The sequence below is a fragment of the Equus caballus genome, chromosome 15, assembly GCF_041296265.1.
Source record: "Equus caballus isolate H_3958 breed thoroughbred chromosome 15, TB-T2T, whole genome shotgun sequence".
NCBI lineage: Eukaryota > Metazoa > Chordata > Mammalia > Perissodactyla > Equidae > Equus > Equus caballus.
The window spans coordinates 71,954,932-71,974,265 of record NC_091698.1 but is presented as its reverse complement, the minus strand read 5'-3'; the positions used below and the strand labels follow the sequence as shown (position 1 = coordinate 71,974,265).

Genomic DNA, 19,334 nt, shown 5'->3' with positions numbered 1-19,334 from the left:
TAATTATCTAATTTCAGAACATGTTATTATAATACCTACATGATGTGTAACGAACTTAACAATGTTCGCGTTATATTCACCAACTCTGAGTTATAGACCCACAATGCCAAGTCCTACCTCAGCACTTCTCCAAGAACCCAGAGCAGAGCAGGCCCCAAAGAAAGCTCTCTAAGGAATATTCCCCCCACAATGGCTTCCTCATGGATCAGGAGGCTGGGTAGACATGAGGAAATCACTGGAAATCGCTGGAAGGGGGTGAGAGCCTGTCTTGGGATGGCAAATCTATTTCTCCCAGAATTCCTGTTCCTCCCCAGCAGATGAGTGTCCAGAACTGGTAAGGAAACAGCCATATTGGGGTCACAGAGGCAGACAGGCTTCCCCTGACTCAGCTGTGGGCCAGGGGTCCTCATGAGCGGCAGGGCTCCCGCTTCCTGAGGCGGCTGGGTTGGACTGAGGCTGTGTGTGAGGGGAATGTTTGCTGTTTGCTGCTGCTCCCTGTTGACTTTAGCCAGTAGCTCTGTTTACAAACCCAGGTTGGTTTTTCCAGCACAGTTAATTAGACCAAAGACATCTGGTGTGAGGGCTGGGGAGGGCATCTGCTCAGAGCCTCTCCCCCCACCCCCCAGCAGCCATGGGCCAGTGCAGAATAGAGCAGCTAAACAGGACCAGACCGAATTCCACCAAACCAAAGGTTCTCAGGAGAATCGTGGCTTCTCTCACTCTGCTGAGTTAAACTGGGCTCCAACTCTCGGAGTCTTAGGGGACCCCAGGAGTCAGGGCTGGATGCCCCTACCTCAGTGGGATCACAGGCTGGAGAGCAAGGATTCAGTCCTCTCCTCTGCCCTTCCATGTCCACAGGAACCAGGCAGAGATTCCTGTCCCCTCTCTCATCACAGTGAGTCTGCATTCTGTAGGAACACCAGACCTCTTCAGCCTCATGCAGGAAAGTCTCCCCTTCCTGGACACCCCCTCAGAAAAGAGGCTCTGGGCCCTCCCCTTCCTCCCTGATTCCTCTCCAGCCAATCTCTGACACAGCGGGGAGGAAAGAGATTAACAAATCCAGGAACAGAGGGAGGCAGAAAGGTGCCCAGCAAGGGGAGAGGATCTGGGTGGACAGTTCCAGGGCGGTGGGGAAGTGGAGTGCTGGGAGGGGGAGGGGCAGCGGCTTATCTCTCCCAGGAGGGGGGAGCTCACTCCAAACAGCTAATGCACTGGCGTGTGAAAGCCCCTCAATTAGCACTAATGATGCAATCAGGGAGGGAGGAGGAGGGGCCAGAAGTGCTGGTAGAGTCTGCACCAACTTACACGCACGATATACATTTCCTTCCTCGGACACAGTGGCCCCTTCAGACACACCAATGCACACACTACACAGACAGTCTGCACCACGCACGTCCGTGGGTACAAAAGCACTCTTTGCACAGACTACTAGCATGCATATGGTTCGTGATCCGCTGCTGACTGCGTCTGACTGCGGGGATCCCGGGGGTGGAGGGCTGGGGGAGGCGTTAGATCTGAGGCTGTAGATCTGAGGCTGATTAGAAATCAGAAAGACTTGGTGGAGAAGGTTGAACAGGGCATCTCCGAAAACCGCACGATTATTTCTCTGATCCCAGGGTTCCCGTCCCATGCGCGCTCGCAGGTGCCCGCCTCTGAGTCCGCCTCCCCCTCCCGCCCCGAAGCCCGGACTGGGCGAGGAGCCGCCACCCCCAGCCCCACCCGCGGAACGTGGGACTCCGGCGCCTTCCCAGCGCCCAGCCCGCCCCGAGGCCCCGGCTCCCAGGGAGGGCGTTCTGGGATCGCACGGATCCCCATCACCCCCGGCCCAGCTGTTCGTCCCCTCCGGAGCCCGTTACCCGCCGGCCTCGCCCCTGTATCTTCGCCCCACCCCGCCCGGCTGGCTCCGTAATCCGCCTCCTGATCCCGTTATCCAGCAGCCCCGGCCCCGTTATCCGCCCTCGCGCTGGGCCCGGAGCCCCCGCGCGTCGCGGGGCCGCCGCCGCCCCCTCCCCCTCTCCCCGGCCCGCGTTCTGGGGGCCGCGCGCTGGCCAGGGCCGGAGCCGCCTCCGCGCCGCTTCCCAGGCCCGGCTGGCCGCGGGAGGAGGGCCGGCTGTCAGTCAGCGGGGAAGGCCGGGCCGGGCGGCCGGAGGGGGCGGTGCCGAGGCCGGGCTCGGGCCCGGAGCTGGGAGGCGGAGGCGAAGGGGGCGGGGGCGGGGGCGGCTCCAGGCCTTATAAGCGGCGGGGGCAGGGCAGGAGGGAGGCAAGTGTCAGCCCGATGTGCCGCCCGCGAGGGGCCGGGGTCGGGGCCGCCGGGGCCATGCGCGCGGGCTGGGCAGGGGGCCGGCGGGGCGCAGAGCGGAGCCGCCTCGGAGCCTGAGCCTCCGGGGGCCGGGGCCGGGGAGCCGCGCGGGGCCGGCCGGCCGGGGGGAGGGGAGCGATGCGGCGCCGGCGGGCGGCGGTGGCCGCGGGTTTCTGCGCCTCCTTCCTACTGGGCTCGGTCCTCAACGTGCTCTTCGCACCGGGCTCGGAGCCTCCGCGGCCAGGCCAGTCCCCCGGGCCCTCGCCAGCCCCGGGCCCGGGCCGTCGCGGGGACCGCGGGGAGCTGGCCCGGCAGATCCGAGCGCGCTACGAGGAGGTGCAGCGCTATTCCCGCGGGGGCCCCGCGCCCGGGGCCGGCCGGCCGGAGCGGCGGCGCCTGATGGACCTAGCTCCTGGAGGGCCGGGCCTGCAGCGTCCCCGGCCCCCGCGGGCCCGGCCCCTGCCCGACGGCGCTCCGGGCTGGCCCCCGGCTCCCGGCCCGGGCTCCCCCGGCCTGGGCCCGCGCCTGGGCTGCGCCGCGCTCCGCAACGTGACCGGCGCACAGTACGTGGGCTCCGGCTACACCAAGGCCGTGTACCGGGTCCGCCTGCCCGGCGGCGCCGCGGTGGCGCTCAAGGCAGTGGACTTCAGCGGCCACGATCTGGGCAGCTGCGTGCGCGAGTTCGGGGCACGGAGGGGCTGCTATCGGCTGGCGGCCCACAAGCTGCTCAAGGAGATGGTGCTGCTGGAGCGGCTGCGGCACCCCAACGTGCTGCAGGTACGAGGGTGGGGGCGCGGGGCGAGGGTACTGGCTGGACGTGCCCAGGCCCCGTCACTCTGGCTGGAAGAGAACCCTTGGTCTTGTAGATATGAAACGGACCCCCAGCGACTGGTGCCCAAAGGCAGAACCCGGACCATGGCCGCTTCCCACTACACCGCCCTCCCTCTCACTCCCTGGTGGGCGTCCCTTTACAGAGGGACTCCTGGGTTTCTCAACTTCCACACCATATCCCTTGAAGACAGAGGGCAGAGAGGGGTGAGGATGGGGGTCCGTTAGGATTTAGGACCCTTCTTCTGCCTGAAGCTAGGGTGTTGAGCACCAGGGAAATGACCCCAAGGCAAGACACCGAACAGAGGTCATCTTTGAGTCAGGATCCCGACTGTAGTGATAGGGTCCCCTTTCTTGAAGGAATCTGAATCCCACTTCTCTCAGTTTCCACACAGTTCCTTGCCTGGCTTTGAAGATGGGGTGGGACAGCAATGGGGTTGGGAAGGGCTAGCAGGAGACTGTGTCAGGCTTGATTCTCAGAGAATATCCCCACCGCTTACCCCAGAAGCCACTGGAAGAACAGGCGGGGTTGGGGTAGTCATCCAGAAAATGCACAGCCCTTCCCAGAAGTGACCCCGGGGTTCTCCAAGCCTTAAAGTAGGCCCTGAACCACTGGGGAAGCCCCAGGGTCTTAGCTCGGTGCTCAGGGGACAGGCTGAGGGCCTGGGGGTCGGAATGTCACATTATCTGCGCAAATGTGGCCAAGAAGCTGGACGATTGAGAAGGCCAGATGCCCAGGTTCCTACTAAATGGGACTCTGTCTTTCCTGTTCACTGGGGGCAGAGGGGGAAGATGAGACCCCACCTTGTCCCCTCCAGGCTAGACTAGGAGAAGGGCCTCTTGCAGTCCCAGCACTGCCCTAACACACCCACTTCCTCCTCTGCCCCAGCTCTCCGTCCTTGAGTTGGCCCTAGGATTAGACAGACCATTCCCTTTGCACATGTCTGAGCAGACTGAGAGGGGAATCCCTGCCCACTCTTGGCCCCGGGGAGCATAGGGTGTGTGCAGACTCCCCAGCGCAGGAAGCTTGCCCACACCTTCGCCCTCCGAGCCCACTCAGATTAACCTTTCTGCACCCAGCAGAACTGACCAGAAATGCAGGGGTCCTTCCGTCCTTTCCTCAGGAGTGGGAGAGCCCCCCCGCCTGGATGGGCACTGCAGAATCAGAGATATGGGCCAGAGAGCTCTTTCTACTCCTGCTGGCTCCCGGTTTCCCCAGGCTACCCCAACCCTGGTCAGACACCTGTGACCGGGTCCCAGGCCCTGAACGGGTTGCAGGAGGTCGGGCAGAGCCAACGGTTGTGAGTGGTTGCTCCTGGTTGCACTGCCACTGTGTCTGGAGCTTCGGGAAGTGAGCTGCTGGTTACGTGGCCATTCGAACTGGGAGGATCTTGTTCTCTTCGCTTCCCAGGGGCTCTTGGGAACTTTTTGGAAACCCTGAGGTGTCAGCCAGATTCTGAGGCGGTGGAGAAGATCTTGAGTGACTTACCAGGACATTAAGTGTTGGTTAGATGACTCGAGACCCCCCCACCCCCCTTAGGACAGGTTTGAGGCTTGCTGTGCTTTCCTGTCTCTTAAGGAACTTCTCTCTCTGTCACTTACCCCACCCAAACTGCCTGACAAGCATCCAGCTAACCGCCCCACACCTATCACAGAATGGTCCTCCACTTTAATGTCAGGGCCCCGGCCCAATGCTGAAGATGCCAAAGAAAAAAATTGCAACTGAATGGTTTTTGCGCATTCCCTCACTAGACCAAGACTGGGTCTGTCTGGGGTTGGGCATGTGACTCTTACAGGGACAGAGACTGAAGTTAATTGCCCTAGGGCACAAGTGTTATAAGGTGGGGAGGGTCCCAGGTCCTTTCTGTCTGGCAAAGGTAACAAATTATCATTAGGGGGAGGCAGGGGTCCCTTAGTGTGAGTTTAGGGACTGTTCTAGGGGATGGGCGTCCCACATTTATTCCCCAACCCCTGGGAGCCCCAGGCCAGGCTCCCTCTGACTTCTTCACTTCTTCAGCGGTGCCCCCTCTGCTGCCAGGGAAGCCTGCCGTGGGGTCTTCTTGCTCAGGAGGCTCCAGTTCGGGTATGCGGGGGAACTAGAAATAATGTTGTTTTAATACCTCGTCAGCATTTAAAATTTCAAAACCGTTTGACTGTTTGCTGAACTGGGGAGGAGTCAGAAAGTGTTTCTTAGAGTTCCTGCTCCCCCAGGCTGCCAAAGGCCCCCTCCTGCTCTCTGGGAGCCCCACAGTTGGTGCTGTGGCCTCTAATAGAAGATGCCCAGCACAGCATGTCCCACTGGGCACCTCCTGGTGCTTGCTCGGGTCTCGGGATTGCCTGGGTGAGATCTCTCTATCCATCTTCTGTGACCCCTACTAACTCACCCCCGACACACACACACAAACTCCCTCTCAGGATAGATGCCTCTATAGCCCAGGGTCAAAGGGCACAAGTGTCTTGTCTTCCCTCCCCCACCCCCCCAATGTCTTTCGTCCACCAAGACTTTAGGCCTCACATGGGGCCCCCCCGACCTGCTTGGGCCCAGATTCTGGCCCTCCTAGAGTATATTTCTTCTCCCAAAGGAACAAAAGATGCGACTGAAATGCTCAACCTCACACTTCCTGGGGGGGTTAATGGTGTGTCTTTTTATTTTTTCCTGAGGGGTGTTGATTAATACCTCGTTAACAGTGCGTTTAACGACCTCCGGGTGTTTAATAACCTTCAGAAGTTTCCCACAAGGGCTCAGACTCTGGGCAAGAAAATGAGAACCAGGCCCCGGGGCTGCTCCCCTTATCCGCCCCCCAACCTGGGTCTGGGGCCTCCCTGGGCTGATGGGGGGGCTGGAGAAGTGGAGAGAGATGAAGAGAGATGGAAGAAGAGGGCGCCTGGGACTGCCCCCCTATCCCCCAAGTCGCAGCCCTAGTGATCTGACAGGGACACTGAGTCGTGCCTTCCCTTGTGCCAGCAGGCCTAGCGGGTGGCTGGCTCCAGAGAGGGGGAGCCGAAAGGGCTCCCGTGGGATGGAAGGGGGCATGTGAGGGCCTACAGTGGAGCTGGGAAGGGTGTGAACGATGGCATGAAGGGTGACAGTATGCAGAGACATCTAGCCTGTGGGCTTGCCCCCTCCCGCCCCCCACCATGCAGCTCTCCCCTCTCCCTACCCCAGCCTGGACAACTCGGCCTTTGTGTTCCTACCCCACAGGGTGCTGGTTGTTTTGAGCACTGTCTGACCCCTAGCTGATGTGCAGTGTGGTGGGAGAGGCTGGGAGAAGCAAGGCTCTCTGTGGATGCTGGTTTAGGTGTTAGTGACAAAATCAGCCTGTGCTTCCCAGAAGCCCCCGACCAGCTGAGCTGTACCCGGCCCGTCCCCTCATCATACGGAGTGGGCAGCCCCTTGTGACCCTGCCCCCAAAGAACTCATCTTCCCCAGAACCATTCCTGACTACCACCACCACTGATGCCTGTGACTCCCCACCCACCAACGTATGCAAAGAACACCCAAGGATGTGCCCTTTAAATACTCTGTTCTTATCAATGCTTGTTAACCAATTCTGAGGGAGCTTGCTTTTCCTCTCACAAGACCTGAGTAGAAAAAAACTGAGCTGCCTGAAAGTGGAAATGATGAGGAATAGACAAGGATTGGAGCAGAGAAGAGGTATAATAACCATTTGCTGGTTTGTCAGTTAGCAAACAGTATTCTTGGAAAGAACCAGGCTGTGGAATCAGAGGGACATAAATTTGAATCCTAGCTCATGTATGCATTAGCTGTGTGAACTTGTGCAAGTAACTTAACCTCTCTGAGCTGGTTTCCTCACCTGTAATTTAGAGATACTTTTACCCTCTATACCCCTTTAAGGTTATTATAAGAATTGAGTTATGCATGTAAAGCATTCAACACAGTGCCTGGCACGTGGTTAGCACATGGTAGCCCGATCTGCCCATTTACCTGAATGGCAAGCCATAAGGGGCTGATGTAGTGAATAGGAACTCTGGCTGCAGAGACAGAGGGCAGGCTTCCCGGGCAGCGTGGCTATTCTTTTCTGGCCTGAGCTGAAGCAAAGGCCTAGGGCTGGCTGAGCAGAGGGAGGGGGAGTCACAGCCCAGCCCTTCTCCGACCCCACCCCCACCATATGACCTAGTGACCCCCCCCCCCCCCCCGGGCCTTCCCCAGCTCTATGGCTACTGCTACCAGGACAGCGAGGACATCCCAGACACCCTGACGACCATCACGGAGCTGGGCGCCCCTGTGGAAATGATCCAGCTGCTGCAGACTTCCTGGGAGGATCGATTCCGAGTGAGCAGGGAGGAGGGCCAGGGCGGGCTTCTTGCTGGGATGGTTCTCCCTTAGAAGGCCAGCCCTCCAGAGCAGCTTCGAGAGAGAGGGAGGGACACGGACAGAGCAGCGCTGACTCAGCCATCAGCCAAAGGGTTAAAGAAAGAAGCAGGACACAGTGAATCCTTAGGTTTTTGAGCTCCTGCTCCCCAGACATACACACACGCTCACGTACTCACTCTCAGCCTGGCCACAGGAAGGCCAGTGTCCTAGGACTAGAAAAGGCCTTACGGTCGTCTTGCCCCTCGCTCTATTTCCATACCCTGCACTAAAACCCCACTCAAGATGCAACTTCAGGGAGGAGATTCGTCATCCCCAGACTTCCCTGCTGCCCATCTCCCACTTACTCTGTGTTACTTTCAGGGTCAGGCCAGCCAAGGGTTAATAAAAAATCACTGGCTTGCTCTATAGGCCCCTGGCCTCAGCACTTAGTGAGCACTGGGGCCTTTACGAGAAATGCCACCCCCCGAGCTCAGTCCACAGCCCCAAAGGAGGCAGCCCTGGAGACCCCCGGGTCTCCTCTCAGGAGAGAGGCAGTGAACAGCCTTGTGTCTGCCCCTCAGATCTGCCTGAGCCTGGGCCGCCTGCTCCACCACCTGGCACACTCCCCGCTGGGCTCGGTCACTCTGCTGGACTTCCGCCCCCGACAGTTTGTGCTGGTGGATGGGGAGCTGAAGGTGACGGATCTGGATGACGCACGTGTGGAGGAGACACCGTGTGCGAGCAGCGCCGACTGCATACTCGAGTTTCCAGCCAGGAACTTCACCCTGCCCTGCTCAGCCCAGGGCTGGTGCGAGGGCATGAATGAGAAGCGCAACCTCTACAATGCCTACAGGTGACCGCCATCCGCCACTCAGGGAGGCCAGTGAGGGAGAGTGGACCCAGGAGGCATGGCAGGGACACAGCCAACATGGGGTCCAGGAGGTCCACCAGGGCAGGGAGACTCAGCCTTGACCAGTGGAGTGGCAGGGACAGGGCAAGGATTTCACCCAGTTAAGAAGGGAACATTCAAGGCTCCTGACGACGAGGCTAAAAATAGTCAGCTCCAAGGAGAATCTCGGTTGGGGGGTGGCAGCTGGAGGCTTCTTAAAATAGTGTCAGACTCAGAGCTTGGGGCCGGTAGGACCGGCCCTACCCCTTCCTCCCCTGACCCTCCACCTCTAGAAGCTCCTCACTAGGCCCCAGGCATGGGGCTGCTCTGACACTCGTCAGCCAGGGGGATAATGTGGGGCTAAGGGGTGAGGAGCCCTCCGGGGAGGGGAGGGCGCGATGGGGAAAACAGACCTCCGATTTTAGTTTGCTATGAAGTTAGCTGTGGCCTTCGCATGTGCCTGGACCCCTACCGTGAGTCTGGGTAGACTCCATGCTACACTCTGGGGGCATGGCTCCCTGGCCAGATTGGGGTTCTGTCCCAAGTTGGGGTAGAGGAAGGGTCCAAAGGCTAGACCGCCGAACGCATGGTTTCTCTCTGCCCCAGGTTTTTCTTCACATACCTCCTGCCCCACAGTGCACCACCCTCACTACGGCCTCTGCTGGACAGCGTCGTCAACGCCACAGGTGAGGCTTCCAGGGCCCATCTGCTTGCCAGCACCCCGCCCCTCCCCTAGCAGGCATGGGGACAAGAGTGAGCCAGGACAGCACTTGGTCCAGAAACCATCGTTACCCAAAGTGGCATTCTGTAGCAGCCTTCCTTCCCAGTCCGCTGGTCGTCTCAGCCCAGGCTCCAGGGGCAGAGACGGAAGGGCAGCTGGCTCCCTACCTCGGGGAGCACCACATCCCCTCTCATAGCCACACCGCACTCTGCAGGAGAGCTCACCTGGGGTGTGGACGAGACCCTGGCCCAGCTGGAGAAGGTGCTGCACCTGTACCGGAGCGGGCAGTATCTGCAGAACTCCACAGCAGGCAGCAGAGCTGGTGAGTGGCCCCCGTGGGGATCCAGGGCCTAGGGAGGTGGGGCGTGGGTGGGAGGGTGAGTGATCACCCTAATTGGGCTCAGTGGCGCATCCTTCTTCTAAAGCTCGCTTGGAGTGGTGCAGAGGCCACTGGCTGTTTAGCCTTCACTTGGAGGTCTCATCTCCAGCTGAGCTGGAACAACTATAATTCTGCCTTGAACTGGAGGGTGGGCACTGATACCCCTTCTCTGGGTGGCTCCAAACCCTTCCATGTATTGACTGTGTGACTTTGAGCAAGTTTCCTTACACCATAAGCCTCACTTTCCTCATCTGTGAATTGGGTTCAATATTACCTGCCTCACAAAATTCTGATGGGGCTTAAATGCCAGGTGAAGTGTGTGAAAGCAGTGAACCCAGTTCCTGTTACACTGCTGAGGCACAGTATCTGTTTGCTTCTCTTTCCTTCCTCTACACTTCTGGGGCCAGGAGGGCAGCTAGAGGTGGAGGGGGCTCCACACTGAAGCCAGGCAAGAAGCCCCAGAGCAGGGGGCGAATTCTAGCCACTGCTTATGGGCCGTGGTCCCTCCACTGAGGCCCTGGGGTTTAGAGTGGTTGGCAGGGGGGCGAGGGGTGGGCAGCCTCCGTATTCAGGGAGCTCTGGCCGGTCTTAGGGGTGGGGGAGCCCTCGTTAGCCCTGTAAATAAAGTTTAACGAGGTGAACAATGGCTGGCTCTGTCCCCGAGGACGCCGTTTATGGGGCTATAAATCACAGCCAGCCCTGGACTTTGGTCTAGTCCCTGGTAGAAGGAGGCAGGAGGGCGGGGTGACCAGAGGCCCGGGGCTTCTGCATTATCAGTCCAGAGCTGGGGCTCCCCAGGAAGCAGGAAAGACCCGGGTGAACAGGAGGCCTGGGTGAACAGGAGGCCTGCCGTGGAGCAGCTTCCTGACTGAGGAGGTTTCAGAGCCTCTGGGGGCTCCTTCTGTGTAATGGGGAGATCTCAGATTCTTCCTCTGGCCTCCTCTCCAAACACACAAGTTGTGGATTCCCAAATGGTAATTTTTGTGTTTTACATTCATTTGCATGTCTCTTAACTTCAAAAATCCCTGACTGCCTCCCTATTGGAGGAGCTTGCCTCACCTCTCTCCCCAAGGCCAGGAGGAAGTGGGACCCAGGGGTGCTCTAAACTCTCGCTACTCAAAGTATGCTCTGCAGACCAGCAGAACCAGACATGCCGATTCCCAGGCCCCATCCCAGACCTTCTAAATCAGAATCTGCATGTTCACAAGATTTCCTGGAAAGTCCCATGCACACTGAAGTTTGAGAAGCCCAGCTTTCAGTGTCTAAAATGTCCTGACCTCAGCAGCCAGCCGGGACAGCCAGTGGCTCTGTGTGTGCATTTATCCCATGCATGTGCCTGCCATCATGTGCTGACTGAACCAGCTGTGTGCCCTTAGATTTGAGAGATGTGTGTCTCCCAAAAACTAAATCTGAGCTTTGCCCTTACTGAGTGGCCAGCCCAGTTTCACAGTGGTAGCTGGCCTCATCGCCATACTAGGGGCACTGGGCTGGATTTCAGCATTCACCTAGGAAATGAATCTTATAGCCCTTCTCAGAAAGTGGCCCCAGCTCTCACCCCTGGGCACACAGAGTTCTCATTTGAACTCTATCTCCAACCCACAGAGTACCAGAGCCTCCCAGAGAGAACCATCCCCCAGGAAGACTACCGCTGCTGGCCATCCTACCACCATGGAAGCTGCCTCCTTTCAGTGTTCAACCTGGCTGAGGCCGTGCACATCTGTGAGAGCCATGCCCAGTGCCGGGCCTTTGTGGTCACCAACCAGACCACCTGGACAGGTGAGCCAGTGGGGAAGAACATCCTGAGGGAGGAGACTGGACTTCCCTGGAAGAGATTGACAGGTAGCGGTCCCCCATCAGAAGCCAGAGATGTTACGACAAGAAGGCTGAGGTGATGAGGGACACCTCATCAAGTATATATGTCCTCAAGTACAAGTATATATGTCCTCAAGGCAGTGGCATTAGGGAGAGTGGCCCTGCCTCCAGGGAGAGAAACATCCAGTCCTATTACCTCTCACCTCTGCCCCCAGGTCGGCAGCTGGTCTTTTTCAAGACGGGATGGAGCCAAGTGGTCCCTGATCCCAGCAAGACCACATATGTGAAGGCCTCTGGCTGACCCGTCTGAGGGATCCGCTGACCAGCTGACCATCCCCGCCAGCTGGGCTTGCCTGTGGAGGGAGTGACTTGCACTAGCGGCACTGCATGTCACCTAGGAGCCCCTGCAGACAAGGCTGACACCCGAGACAGAACAAGGTGACCAGGACAACGTGCAATAATGCCAAACGTTAAAATGTGAGTTTACCAGTCTAGGTATGGGACTGCTGGCTCCAGGGCCAAGAATCATGGGGGCTGACTGCCTCTCCAACCCTCTGGGCTGCCAGCAAGACTCAGGCTGGTCTCCCCATTGAGGGCTCTGCCCCTCACTGGGACGGTTCTGTGGGAGCCCCATCACTGTGTTTGTAGTGTGAGAATGTAGCCAAAGCCCCTGCTGCTGCTGCTGCTGCTGCTGCTGCTGCTGCACGTGCCACAGCCTGGCGGGGGCTGCGTGGGGACAATCCGTCACAAGTGTTCTCTCAGCCAAGCTCCAGACAGGAGACCTGATGGGGATGCTCTTCCGGGATGTGGGCGATCCCATACCTGGGGAGGCCGGCTCTGGCCACTGGAAGGAGGGCACTCACGGGCCAGCCCAGGGTCGGGGGCAGAGGAGCACACGTGGTATGAGCCAAGACGTGGGTTGAGGAGCAGGTTGCAGTTTGAGCCAGGACCTGGGGTGGGGGTGGGGCCGGGGCCTTTCTGCCTCATTTGCTTTCAGTGAAAGCCGCAAAGCAGCCAAAACCAGCCTCTCCCCCATCCTGGAGTTTGTATATCCAGAAGCTTTTGTACTTCTTGTTCATTAAAATGTTTATTTTTGTAAAAAAAAAAAAAAGAAATCAATGAATAAAATGACATTTCACGGCAAGGACTTTTCCCAAGCCACAGTTTTCTTGGGCTGACTCCTCACTTTTGTCTTTGGTGTGTGTTTGGTGGGGGGGTGTGTCCTGGGGGATGACGTTTGGAGGAGTGACATCTGCATGGCTAACACTGAAGTCGGCAAAATGTGTTTTCAGGTCCTGTTGCCATGGTGCCCACCTCCTTCCTTGGCCCTCCACATCCCAACAAAAGACATGAGGGCCTCCTTCCCCTGGGGAGGCATTTTAACACACACCGGCTTCAAATATACAAAGCCTTTACCCAAGGGACTGATGTCCTCATGGTGGGACATCGGCCACATCAGGGGACCCCAAGCAACCTCCAGTCGGGTCAGCTTTGACTCTGTACAGGGTTAGACCCGGCATCATCATCGCCACTGCCCACCACAAGGTGCTGGGCACTTTTGTTTTCAGAGCCTTTCTCTGAACAAGAAATATAGCGAAAGTGGAGAGAAAGGAAGGTCTGTGGAAAGACCGGCCCCTCTTCCTGGGTTTTCGGGTGCAGGGTCCAGCACGGGAAGGCACAAGTGTATGGAAGCCCAGAGCAAAAATGAAGACTAAGCATTCTTAGGAAGAGCCCCGGCGTGGATGCACCTTCTAACTTGCAATCTCACCTCTCTCCTATACACCATTCTGTTTCTAGAATCTTCTCAAAGTGCACAAACCTTTCAGGGCTTTCAAAAGAATAAGCAAACTTTAACTCAGAACCTGATTTCTCCTCAACGGATGTGGTTGGTGTAATTTCTCACATATGCGATGTCCCTGTAGTTCTGACTGAGGAGCCAGTGTTAGCTCTGGAAACCTCATCGTGGATGCCAGTCGGACCCTCAAGGTTGCATCTCACCACCACGCCCATCCGCACCCCCCCCCCCGCATTTTGCCTCTGGCTACCTGGGCTCGGTGCTTGTGGGTAGTGGGGAGGGTCAGAGCCTCCACATCACCACGTTGGGCCCGAGGAGGTGCCACAGGGCTGCGGCAGGAAGGTCTGCAGGGTCTTTGCAGTCAAGAGGGAAACAAAGGCGCTGGTTATAGTCAGCAGAAATGCCCGCAGGGGCCAGGAACTGCGTGGTTCAGTGAGGAAAGAGAAGGCTGAAGATGAACCAGGCACTGCCTTCTGGGCTTCTAGAAGTTTCCAGACAAGGGGTTCACTGGCCTGTGGAGAGGGGCAGGCTCTGGCCTTGGTGAGGTACGATTATCATTCCAATTTTACAGACCTGAAAACTGAAGCCCAGGTCACAGCTGCTAAGGGATTTGGTGAGCATTCACATGGAGGCCTACCCTCCATGCCTGTCTCAGAGGGGAGAATTGCAGCAAGAGGAATCCAAGTTAGTTAAGGAGCCCTCGCTTACTTTGAGTGTGTAACGAACTAAAATGGAGGTCCAAAGCACATAAAACCTTTTTTGAAAGACTCACTTGCAGGTGGCTAAAGGGATAGTAAACAGCTTCTTCCTCGGTGACTGAGACTTCCCTCAGAACCTATTTCTTGGGGCAAAAATGGCCAGGCTCAGTCCTGCAGAGGAGAGAGAAGGGCATTTGCAGCTGGGAATGGAGAGGTGATGGAGTGCCCTGAAAGGAAGGGGATAGTGAGTAAAAGCCTCCGGCAAGATCATTCCTCCCCCCAGATAGCTGGCACTGTACAAGTAGCCACCTGTCTCCCTGGAAAGTGTTCAGTTCCTGGGTACATCTTGTCCCCTTCCTGCAGAAGCCAGAACCATACCCCCTCCCCAAAGGCTACGTTCTTTCTGCTCCACTGCACGGCCAGTGATACCCAGGTCTAGTGCATGACAGAAACGCATTCACCCAACTGAAGCCTCAGGGACGGTGCCACAGGAGGGAAGCTGGAGGTGGGTCCTTTCCAGGGCTGGGGAAGCAGGTAGCAACAGGAGAGGGGCCCTGGTGTCACTGGTCCCCCATGAAGCTCTGGAGAAATTCTAGCAGTCCTGCTTTTTGCTCACTGTGTGATCTGGGCCGTGACAACTCCCTGAGCCTCCTTCTCCTTCTCTGCAAATTTCAGATTAATAATATCAGCTTCACAGGCATGTTATGGGAATTGAATGAAACTATGTACAGAAAGGTCTTAGTGTCAGCAATCAGTAAGCACTTGGAAAATCCTGGCTGGTACTGCCATTGTTGTGCATGAGCTGAGCCCTCCACTTTCATCCACAGCCTGGCCTGGAAGAGTGTCCAGGTGGGCTGGAGAGGACCAAGGCACTGTCCCCCACCCCCGCCCCACCCCATCTCTAGCACCCCAACAGGGAGCACTGCAGTCGCCTGGAGGAGGTGGAGCCCGGCTCTCCGGGTCACTGCCCTGGGAGTTGAGTGTGTGGCAGACAGAAGGAGGAAGAGGATTAACATGAAAGCAGAAAATGGGATTAGGAGGCCTCAGGATAACGTGCCCACCCACCCCCCCCACCCCCCATCCATGACAACGGCTTCTTGCTTTGTGTGGCTTCTGGAGCCTGGAGCATATGAGGCTTGGTTGCCCCCTGCTCCCAGGGACAGAGTCAGGCAGACTTGGTGGACTCAGAGCATGAGACTGACTACTCAGTTCTTCTAGGAAGAGGGGCACGGCTGCCTTTACGTGCACTTTCTCATTTAATTCTCATGGCAGCTCCGTGAGACGGGTGATGACCCAGAGAAGTGAGGAGCCGGGATTCAAGCCTAGGTGATTGCTCCTGAAAGCCTGTGTTCCTTCCCCTCTACCCACTGTCTCACACAGGAGCACAGCATCCCCCTGAGCCCAAAAGATCAATAATCCACTCAGACCTCCCACTTCCCTCGGGAAGGATTCCCAAACCCACACTCTGCCTTTGATGGGAAGCCCAAAGGGCAGTTTAAGGAGACCAGGTCCGCCTCTCTAGCATCATCCCATAGAGCGAGGGTGTCCCCAAAGAGCCCAACCTGTTTTAAGGATGCCTTTGAGGTCTGTCATGTGGGACTTTTAATTCCCTTGTTCACCTCTCTGTGAATCCAGGCCAGTGCTCCCCACTTGGGTGGAGACAGTGCTCCATCAATCTCCACTATGTGAAAGGGATGGACCACGATGTGTCTTAACATTAACTCTCAAGCCCTAGAGGATCCTTGATGACCGTGTAGGGGGAAGTTCATTCTCCCACCCCATTCCGTAAACAAGATCAAGCCCCCTTTCAGCCTCCCTTTTCTAGGACTGTGATCCCTTGTCCTCCTGCCCCATCCTACTCAGTCTCCAACATCCTCTCACCTGCTCTCTGCTGGCCTCATCCCAGCTCCAGGATGTTTCTCCTGAGGTGCAGTGACAAGACCTCCCCCGTCTATCTTTCAGGGTCCCAACGGGAAATGGAGAGCACAATGCACATAAGATATATTTACAAAGGTATGGGTACAGGAGAACCCCAAGGGAGAGTGCCATAACCTGGGGCTCGTATCAGTGGAGCTGTTACCATCTCTACCGGAGGAAAGAGAGTGGGATCTGTTACCAGAACCCAGAAGAACTCAGAAGTCAAGGGACAAAAGGACACAGCTGGGCGGGGTGACCAGGAGGGAGCGAGAAGAACATGTACCCTCACCTCACTCTCCTCCCTCTCCGACCCCTGTCTCTTTTGGAGCTCTCCATTGGTCAAACCCCCCTTGAAGCCAGAAGGAGCTTGAGGTAAGCTCTGTAATTGTCAGGCCTGAGACAGAGAACAGGGGGAAAGTGGAGAGAGTGGATCAGGAGGGGCAAAAGGGACACACCCAGCACACTGCCTCACTTCACATCTGAGCTTTTGTATGGTGTGAGGGGAAGGCAAGAGAAGACTTTTCTTTTGTGTTCCCAGTTCCATTCTTAGATATTCAGCTATTTGTTGTTCTGTTGGATGAGGGAATACATTGGGCCCAAACCTTCAGGGAGTCCTCCCCAGTGTGCATTCTCATCAGGGGCGCCATCCTCCCAGGGAGACAAAACTTGGTTCTGGGAGATGAAAAAAATCTTAGCTATCCCAATGCTTTGTAAGCCTCCAAAGGGCCACAATACATAAACAGATATACAGTACATCCATGCTATTAAAATGTCACGGGGGTGGTGGCAATTAGGAAAAAGGTATCCACAAGAGGACTTGGTTGGGGAGGGGGCGATAATGAAATATAGGTTAAGAAGCACTGGATTATAGGGACCCAAAACGCTTTCTTGGGCTGTCACTGAGAGCTTTGAATCTGTCACCCTCAAAAGTACAGTTTATACTATTATTCTCTAAACTGACACATACGTTTCTATGTACTCTCTGTGAAGTTCATAATAAAAACAATTAAAGTGTTGAACTATTTTCCGCTTAATGCTTTACTCAACCTACCCTTGCCCACAGTGAACATCTCAGGTCGCTCACGGACCTCCTACACCTCCCCACAGCTTACAGCCTTGGGTTGGTATTTGCCTACACGGAAGAGCTCAGGGTCATTGGCAAGCCAGGGAATTTCAAGGTACACTTGCTCTTTTCTCAACAGCTCAAGCCACAAAATATTTCTTGAGTGCTAGTCACCGTAACGAAACCGAAATATCAGACATGTCCCCTGCCTTTCAGGAGCTCACAATGTCACTAGAGATGTCACAAAGGTGGACAAATTCAACAAGACAATATATGAACTGTCACTATAGGGCGATGAGGCCGATTTCCACATGTGGCTTGTGAAAGCAAAGGGCTTGATGGTCACATCTCAAGTCATTAAGGGCCCGTTAACCTGGTCCCCCAGGAGCATCAATTCTCCACCAGGAGCCCCACTGTTAACTCTTTTCCATCCAGAGAAAGTCTTGTTTATCCTTACTTGGTATTTCCTGTCTCTAAGCCAGTTCCCTATTGTCACCAGACATTCTCCCCATTCCCATGGCGACTCAACAGGTTTTGGTGTGGAGCCGGTCAGAGGCTTCATGAAAGTGTAAATAGAGTGTGTCTACTGTTTCCCCCCTTATCCATACACTTATTTGGCCCTTCAAAGAGCTCTAGTAGATTAGGGAGGCAGGATTTCTCCTTACCAAAGACAGGCTGCCTTTCCACAGGAGGTGGAGTTTGCTCAAGTGCTCCATAATCCTGCCCTGAGAGATTCTGCTGACTTGCCTGGCATGGAAACAAAACTTGTGGGCCATTTCCCAGAAGCCCCTGTGGTGCCCTCCAGTTCTTCAGCACAGATGTCAATCTCAAGAAAATGCTCTTTGTCCTGCCCTTCTATAATATCAATCTTCTTATTTATTTGGGGAAAGACATGTAGGCAAAATAAAAATGAAATACGCAGCATGCTTTGCTTTCTATTGCTTGGAGATTTAAGGCACTGTTACTCATCCACACTTGTCCAGAAGATAGAAGTGAGGTTATCTGTATTATATTTCATTTAATGGCATATCACCTTGTTTACCCCTCTCTATAGGTTGTTTATAGGATATAGATTACCTTTAAATGCTCTGGTCTTGTTTAGTCATTTTTTTTCTTTCACGTCAATAAAAAATTTTAAAGGCATCCATGGTTCTAAGAAATGACTATGGTACTTAGGGAACAAAGGTGCTTTAATCGGGAAAGACACTTTCTCTCCTATCTTGGCCTCCCGTCTCTTTGAACTCGGCTCTGACGCCACGTGGAGTTTTCTAACTCCATCGTTGAGCTATGCGGCATTTTGTAGTTATTAAGAGCAAATGAGTTTCTTCTTTAAACATGGGCCTCTGCTTAGCACATTTACTTCTATTTGACTTGGGTCTCAAGATAGTGCTATTACTGGAATGGACTTCACATGCTGAAATTTTTTTTTTTAAATTACCCCAATCCTATCACATAGGCTGAAATGACCGTTTTTTTCCTCTGGCCTCTCCAACAATTTGCTGAGATGAAGAGATTTATACAAGGTACTTTCCGGTTAGGAATTTACAGGTTAACTCTTTAATGTACAAGTCATTACATAACCCATTCATGCTACTTCTGAAAATATATTCTGAGCAAAAAATTCAAAATATGAAAAGTCTCAAATGCACATAGATGTTCCTTGCAACATTATTTAGAATTTTAAAAATGAGGATTATATAGCAATATGATAAAATATGTAAATTATAGTGTTAAATGTAAAAAGGAGTATGCAAACCCATGTATGGAACTATGTAAAAATGTATGTGAATAACGACTAGAAGGAATAAATACACACAACTAGTAATTTTGCAAGGTAGATAAACTAATTAGTATTTTTTTTAACTTTCTAAATTTGTGTTGTATGTTGTGGTGATGCTTGATTAATAAAAAATGATTTTAATTAGATAATTGTTTCAAGTAGCTCAATCTTTTTACCTAAAGTGGGAACAAAATCTCACTCCTATTTTGTTCTATAACCTTCATTTAAATTGGACTTTTGGAAAGTCAGCCCCACTAACACCCTGATCCATAAAAAGTGTTTGATGGCTTGATACAGGAGTTGAAATCACAAATGACTACAGGAGCCAGCAGGGACGGGAGCCGTGGTGCCTGACGCCATCTGGAGAACTTAGGCCTGAGTGCACAGGTATTTCAAGGGAATCAGAGCTTTTCTGTGTTTCTCCCGATTTGTGCATTTTGGCCACTAATTCAAATTCAAAAATAAAGACATTTGTGGGCCAAATAGAACATGTCTACAAGCTGGATTCAGCCAGCTGGCAGCCAGTCTGTGACCTGTAGCATAAACCCATTTCTGAAGTTACAGCCAAGTGCCTGATTTCTGAGTACTCAGGCAACAGAACCTTCCCCATGTTCCACCGTTCACTCTTCCTCAGTGAACCCTGCGCCACTTCCGGCTGTTTGATGAGGGCGATGAAGGATATTAGTCCTCAGAATTAGGAGAATCTGTCCCTAGTTGGAAGCATTTCTCTTGCCGGAATATGAAAGCTGGCGACATTTTTAATATTAATTTGTTTCTCCATCTGTCACTTACATTTAGTGTGGCTGTGAGGAATGGATTTGATGCTGCTCAACTATGC

General features: G+C 54.7%; 1 protein-coding gene across 1 annotated transcript; it reads left to right on the top strand.

Moving 5' to 3' along the window:
• The first annotated feature begins 2,307 nt into the window (after window positions 1–2,307).
• PKDCC (protein kinase domain containing, cytoplasmic) lies at window positions 2,308–12,390 on the top strand. Its single transcript, XM_023619172.2, has 7 exons — window positions 2,308–3,076; window positions 7,299–7,421; window positions 8,024–8,295; window positions 8,938–9,017; window positions 9,267–9,374; window positions 11,034–11,207; window positions 11,459–12,390. Exons 1-7 carry the CDS (start codon window positions 2,438–2,440, stop codon window positions 11,542–11,544), a joined length of 1,482 nt encoding a protein of 493 aa, XP_023474940.1. The 5' UTR covers window positions 2,308–2,437; the 3' UTR covers window positions 11,545–12,390.
• The last annotated feature ends 6,944 nt before the right edge of the window (window positions 12,391–19,334 follow it).